The sequence below is a fragment of the Juglans regia genome, chromosome 8 (genome assembly GCF_001411555.2).
Source record: "Juglans regia cultivar Chandler chromosome 8, Walnut 2.0, whole genome shotgun sequence".
Classification (NCBI taxonomy): Eukaryota; Viridiplantae; Streptophyta; class Magnoliopsida; order Fagales; family Juglandaceae; genus Juglans; species Juglans regia.
Genome location: NC_049908.1, coordinates 13,147,834 through 13,155,520, shown reverse-complemented (window position 1 = coordinate 13,155,520; position 7,687 = coordinate 13,147,834). Strand labels below are relative to the sequence as shown.

The 7,687-nt window shown below is 31.0% G+C and overlaps 1 protein-coding gene across 2 annotated transcripts; it reads left to right on the top strand.

Moving 5' to 3' along the window:
• Positions 1-2,381: 2,381 nt before the first annotated feature.
• On the top strand, positions 2,382-3,832 carry LOC108979490 (adenylate isopentenyltransferase 3, chloroplastic-like). 2 transcript variants are annotated; one of them, XM_018950176.2, is made up of 2 exons: positions 2,382-2,465; positions 2,598-3,832. In XM_018950176.2, the coding sequence occupies exon 2, from the start codon at positions 2,611-2,613 to the stop codon at positions 3,622-3,624; it is 1,014 nt and encodes a 337-aa protein (XP_018805721.1). In that variant the 5' UTR covers positions 2,382-2,465; positions 2,598-2,610; the 3' UTR covers positions 3,625-3,832. The 2 variants fall into 2 exon arrangements, with proteins under 2 accessions (XP_018805721.1, XP_018805722.1); XM_018950177.2 differs by having other exon boundaries at positions 2,389-2,465; positions 2,601-3,832.
• Positions 3,833-7,687: the final 3,855 nt, after the last annotated feature.

Genomic DNA, 7,687 nt, shown 5'->3' with positions numbered 1-7,687 from the left:
GTGAGACAACATATAAAATGGAAGAAGCCATGTGGAACGTGTAAAATTGGGATGATGCTATAGATAACAAGGAAAAGAAGGTGGGAATAGGAGTTAAAATCAGAAATTCAGAAGGTGATATTCTAGCTTCTTTATGTTCAACCTTTAATCAGATAATAAAGCCAATTGTTGCTGAAGCATGTGTCCTTAGAAGAGCAATGATCCTATGCATAGAATTGAGACTATCTCACGTGGTTCTAGAAGGAGATGCTCAGGTAATAGTTAAAGCTGTTGCTAGTTGTGAAAGAAATCTGCACAAAATATGGTGTTCTAATTGAAGATATTGCAAGAAGGATGCTTGGGAAAGACCAAGCTGGAGTGTCTCAATTTCACTTAACAGAAAGGGAAACAATGCATAGCTTATAAACTAGACTGTCGGATGACATTGTATGGATTGAGGGAAGGTCCTAGTCAGTCAAATTCTTAATTCAGTTATGTGTGAGAAAATGTGTAATGAATATTCCATTGATTCTTATGAATAAAACAGCAAGCTATTTTTCTTTTTCAACCTCATAGACAAATTTAATAAAGAAAAAGGTTACTATGCCGCCCCAAACTAACCGCTCCAATGTACGGATTGGTGAAATTTTTTTATTTTTATTTTTTACTTAGTGATTAAGGAAGTGATTTTAAGTGTATTAATGTATTTTTTTATTTTTTAAAAATATTTAAATCTATTAAAAATATGAATAGAAAAATGAAAAAAAAAAAGTTGAAATACAACTAGCGATAAAGTTGAGCAGGCTACTCTAGACGGCAAAGTAGCCTGACTCTTTAATAAAAGGTGGTTAAACCCTTGAGACTAATATAATAATTCTTCCTAATTTAATTGCATTTCTAATGAAATAAAGGGAATATTCTTTTTCTTTTTCTTTTTCTTTCTCCACAAAGTTTTCAATTCTTTTTTTTTTTTTCAACCACATGATCCCCTATTTGGGCTCTGAAAATGCCACTAAAGATACTGATCATTATATGTCAGAATAGATGCAAAAACTAGACCAAAAAATGATTTTGTCAAACCCCACGAGCTGGGAATCGTATATTTGTTACAAAAAAAAAAAAAAAAAAAAATCAATTTGTTGCTTTTTTTATTTTTATTTTTAGCAATGCTGAGTGCTGAGTGCAACACTATGGTCAGTCGACTTTAGTTATCGGAATCTTGAGCGTTGTGGATTAATCATGGAGAAATTATTGTCACCTTTTAAGGTTGAATCAGTGCTCATGAGTGGTGACCTTACAATTCCATTAAATAAAATTAAAAAATTAAAAAAAAAAACAAGCATTATGATTTGACTGTCCTTAATGGATCTAAAAAAATCATGGTAGATTTGTCAAAGACATGTACCGTGATTGACATAATTTTCAATTTCTAAAATATAGGTCCGAAGTTTAAAACTCTTCATAAAAAAATAATAATAATAGCAGATTTTCAATAAAACTAAGAAAATTCTATTTTTTTTTTTTTATAATTTAGAAAACTCCGCAATCATGTTATAAATAAAATTAAAATAAATTTTCTGTACACCGCACGTGTACAGAATTAATTTTTATAATATGCAAAAGGATATGATTAAGAAAGAAAATGGGTGGTGTATTTAAATTGCAACTGTTTATCTTATCTTGTGCAATAGCTAGATAGCATGCGTGGAAAGGCATATAACATTAGTCAAGATGCCAACCAAATTTTGATCGATGAAAGATAAAATTTTCAAGGCAAATGGACATGATGATCAAGAGATCAAAAGAAACACATATTCTTATGCAATTTGCTACATATTGAAATATGAAACCACTAAACAAAGAACTTTTTCTGCCCATTGCTTTCTTCAAAACATTATATGCTCTTCCATGTTACTGGACAGTCCATTCATTCCCAAAGAAAAAAAAATAAGAATACGTACATATGCCAACAAAAACCATTAAACTATGATAAAGAAAATCGGGGGAAAAAAAAATCAGAGAAAGAGAAGGTAGGAGAGATAGAAGAAAACTTTGGAGAAAATACTATTGGGAAACTGCTACGGCGACCACCGAGAGGTGGTCTCGGTGGTCCCCGATAGTTTCTACCGATAAGTACAAAATTACTTTTGCGTTTTAAAATCACTGTAAACTTTTAAAAAAAAATTACAAATTCATTAAAAGACATTTTTTTAATCATTAAATAAATAAAAAAATAATAATTCCATACTGTTGAGACCACTTTCTCTCTCTCTCTCTCTCTCTCTCTCTCCTCCTATTGTTGACAATGATTAATTCCAAGTTCAAAGAAAGGACCCAATTGACGACCCACTTGGAGCCCTCTATAAATTCGATCTCATCCCCTTAGGCTTTGTCCCCATAGTTCAACTTCCAGCTTCTACGACCTTTGATATTTTTCTTCAAGTTTTTGTTTATCCTTGTTATCATTGATATACAAGTCTAGAAAGGTGAGGTTTTTAACTAAATTCATTGACATATATTGGCGCTCGCGCGAGCATGTTACTTTTTTTTTTTTTTTCCTAAATTCTTATACAATTTTAATGTTGTTTTTTTTTTTTTTTTTTTCTAATTTCTTTCAGTAGGTTCTTCATCATGGGGTTGTCCATGTTCATGTGCAAGCAATTAACACAAACACTATTAGATAATTTCTCATCTGGTATGCTGAAAATGGATGTCTTCAATCCTCGGAGACACAGAGAAAAGGTAATCATTGTAATGGGAGCAACCGGAACCGGCAAGTCAAGACTTTCCATCAATCTCGCCACCCATTTTCCAGCAGAAATCATCAACTCCGACAAAATGCAAGCGTACGAGGGACTTGACATAGTCACCAATAAAGTAACCGAGGAAGAGCAACATGGGGTTCCACACCATCTGCTAGGGATACTAAATCCCAATGCAGATTTCCCTGTCACAAACTTCATTGACAAGGCATCACTTGCCATCGAGTCAAGTTTGGGACGAGGCCGGCTCCCGATCATCGTCGGGGGCTCGAATTCCTACATCGAGGCCTTAGTTGATGATGACGACTACATGTTCCGATCGAAGTATGAATGTTGCTTCCTCTGGGTGGATGCGTCAATGTCTGTGCTCCACTCATTTGTTTCAAAAAGAGTTGATCAAATGCTTGAAAATGGCATGGTGGATGAGCTGAGAAAAATGTTTGATCCCAATGCAGATTACTCAAGGGGGATTAGAAGAGCAATTGGGGTACCAGAGTTTGATCAATATCTTAGAAATGAACCATTTTTAGACAGAGAACAACGTGGGATGTTACTCCAAGAAGCAGTAAGTCAAATGAAGGAAAACACCTGCAGATTAGCATGTCGTCAACTGGGGAAAATTCATCGGCTTAGAAACATGAAAGGGTGGAATATGCACAGGTTTGATGCCACCGAAGTGTTTCAAAAGCAGGGCAGAGAAGCAGAAGAGGCTTGGGATCAGCTTGTTGCAGGACCAAGTGTAGTGATTGTGAGTCAGTTTCTTTACAATTTTGCCGCCGCCGCCGCCGCCACCACCACCACCACCTCCTTGATCCCTACAAATGTAGCAGGGATTAAAGTTACGAGGAACGTAGGACCTGCCATTGCAACTGCAACTTACTAGAGATTGATCAAAGTTGAGATAATACTACATAATTTTTTGACCCAAATACTTTCTACAATTTAAAGAGCATTCGAACATAAACAGACATAATTTGTGGACCTTATAGCATTAAATGCCGCCAATAAACAAAGTGGATTCCAGCATTAATAATAGTAGAGTTTACATGATGTCGTCTCAATATTTTTCAAATTGTAGAAAGTGTTTACATCAGAATACTACTGGAAATCTTGATCTCAAGCCCTATTATGTGTTTGTTTTCTTTATTTTTGCGAATAAACCATCTTGTCAATTGAGCTGCAAAAAATTGAGGTGAGAAATAAAAGAGTGTAAAGATCATACCGAGCTTGTAATTTTAACCATTACAGGAAAACTGCTTATTTGCAATCAGTTAATTCCAGAAAAATGACTATTTACAGTTAAAATGAATCTGTTTTGATCATAAATAATATTTTCGTCGCAAACAAATGGTCACAAATACCCGTTTTTCTTATAGTAAACCAAGGAAGTTGTAACATGAATCTATTTTTTGTTTGCAAGTTTTGTATGGTTTGCCTAAATAAATGTCATTCGATAGTCCACGTCATTGTTCATGCATCTAAGTGTTTAAAATCACATACAAAGGTCTCCAATCACATCATATGTATATGTCACTCGATAATCTACATCATTGTGGAATCATCTGCCCATTACATCCAAACACCTACTTCTAATCCCACCATACGTGTTATTCCGATTGGCTGGACAAAGATTATAAAATGTAGTGGTTGTTTATCATAGAACAACTTTATATATAATCCTGTATTTAATAAATGGGATTTGTATATTGGTTTCTCGTGAATGAGTTGATTTGATAGAAAATGGTAAGAAGGGGCTATATGTTAGAGGCCGTTAGAACTCTTTGCGCCTTGAGAATTGACCATAGTAGCATCTTTACTCATCGAGAAGTGTTTCAAGACAGTGGCGCCGGAATCAGGAATTTGTTATAGGGGGGCCGAACAAAGTTAAAATTATAATAAAATATTTTTTATTCTATTTCTGAGTCAAAATAATCTAGAAGATCAAAATAATTTTATAAAAAAGAATCAAGATAATTTTTTTAGAGAAAGGACTAACAGAATATGAGATTAATATAATTATATTAAATCATAAAAAATTAATATATCTTATTTTTTTTTTCAAACTTTTGGGGTGGGGGGCCATGGCCCCCTGTCCCTTCATAGTTCCGCCGCTTTTTCAAGATAAATTCGAGTCATAGTTGAATAAAAATATTGATGAAAAGAACCTATAATGAGCATAAGCATTATTGTCTTGTTAGCATCCTATATATATGCAATTCAATCGTAGGAAGGGTAGTATTATTTGTGCAAATTCACAAATCGGATTTCTCTCTTAATTTTTTCTCATCAACCAAACAAAATAAAGAACTTTAGATTTTATCCTTGGACTATTCTTCCATTCTTATCGAACATAATGATGAAAAAGTTAATATTTATTCAATTCTAGCTCTCATATTTTTACTAAAGAAATATCGTTTCAACATCACAATCTAGAAAATAATTAAACTTCTAGTCGATAAAAATCCATTAGAGTTGATTGGAATCGTTATCTTTCTGTATTCAAATGAAAAGATGTAGATAAATCCATATGATTTCTGATAATTGTAAATTAAATAGACTAATTAATTAATGTCGATAATTGTAGAAAACGTCATGATTTCAGATAGATTTATCTTAAATCAAAACGTTTATCTCATCTTGGCCTAAAACAAGATAATAGGCATGAAAGCAACTGATAAGGATGAAGGTAAAAGCTCGACCACACATCCAAACCACAAAGTACTAATGACGCGTGGTAATTCCAATATCTAATGGGAAGAATGGGATCCATCCATCCATACTTGAAATAAAGGATCATGATTGGCTAGCTTTCACGTTGTAGCCCTACACTCAGAGTACCATACAGTACTCAGGGTACGGACTTGCAATATTGATTAATTAAAATAAATAAATAAATAATAATACAATACACCATAATACTTTCAATCTATTTTCATCTTATAATATAAAATATGATATATTTATCACCATTATATAATATTTTATTATTTAAAAATAATAAATGTCACATTTTACATAATAAATTAAAAATAAGATGATATTCATGTAGTATATAGAATTGAAAAATTCTATTAATCATCTTTAATATATCACGCACTACATATAATTTTTTTTATTTTTTTATTAAACGTGTGGTATATAGATAATAAATAAAAAAAAATTAATTAATTTAAAAATAATTAAATTAAAAGAACAAAAAATAAAAATAAAAATAAAATATAATATATAAAAATGATGAGTAAGAAAGCACTTCTTTCATTAATAAATTAAAAAGGTGAGATTAGATGCGTGTGTGGTGGCCGCATGCATGCGCATCTTTCGTAGACCCCTCCGCCTCCCCCTAGAGCAGGCGTTGACTCCGTACGAAGTGAGTAAAACCAAAACGCCCCTCATTTATATGCTCTTGCATATCCCATTTACGAGTGCGTCGACCAATATTTCTAAATACGAGGGCAATCATTATTTAGAGATTTTTAAATCATTAAGATTGGAATTTGATAGAATCTTTTTATTTTATATTTTTATAATAAAAAATTCTATATACAATATTATCATCTTATTTTTATTTTACTAAATAAAATGTGATACATTTATCACTATTAAATAATTTTTTATTATATATTTAATTTTTTATCATTTAATAATGATTAATATGTCACATACTACTTAATATGATTAAAGTAAGATGTGAGTGTGGAGTATATCATTATTCTTAACTCAAACTATTTTATTATTATTCACAAATCATTTCATTAGTATTCACATATTTATCATCTTATTTGACTATTCAAACAAGACCTTAATGTTTAGACACCATGTTATTCACAACCATCATTTATGGGTGCTTGGAAAATAGTATTGAAATGGTTTAAGTTTAAATGTTTTATTAAGTTTTGAAAAATGAAAAAAATAAAAATAAAAATATTATAAAGTTAAATATTATTAGAATATTCTTTTTTAATATTATTTTATTTTAAAATTTGAAAAAGTTAAATTATTATTTTTTATTTAAAAATTTGAGAAAATTGTAATAATTAGGTAATGATTGACTGAAAAAGCTAAAGATTTAAAATTGAAAATGATTTATATTTTAGTGATGTTTGAGAAAAAAATTAAATGAGATGAGATGAGATAAAATGAAACAATTTCTATTACCAAACAATCCCTTAATGCAATAAGATCTACATGTTGGGTCTATTTCTCTTTATGTAAAGAGTGTTTAGGTTAGAAAATTATTAAAATTCTAATCTTTATTTTTTTTTTTATCGAGATTCATTTGTTTATTTTATAGCTAAAATATAGAAATGATCCGCGACGTTCATAATTCTAATTAATGCTGGGATTTACACTATCTAGAAGAACATTAAATAATCTTAAAAAACGGATCTACTCTTAGTCTTTCAAGTGATATTATTAATTATATGATATGATCATATGCCCACTTCACCATTTTAACATGTTATCAAAGGTTCAAGATAACAATGGCATCTATATATTCCAAAGTATGGGGGTTTAAAGAGAGAAAAATATTGGGGGGTACGAATATCAATGCATTTGCTTGTCCCACTAAAAAGTCATTGTCATTTTCTCAAGCCGAATGATTCCTATCACACTATGATTATACTACTCCATAGGCATGGACGTACGGCCTCATGATATTCTCATGATCCACAAGATATATAAAGCTAAAGAGAAATTCTATTTCGGCTTTAAACGTGATTGAAAAGTTTGAAAAGAAAGCACCCAATTAAAGGGATATATATAAAAATAAATATTTCGAACTATTAGGGCATCATGTCAAATTAAAATTTATAAAATTGTATATTTAATCCCGTTTCTCGTGTATTTTGTATTAGAATTCAACGAAACACATTATTTATTATGTGACTCATTATAGTTATTAAAATGTTAAAACACCAATAATATATCAATAATGAGTCAACTCG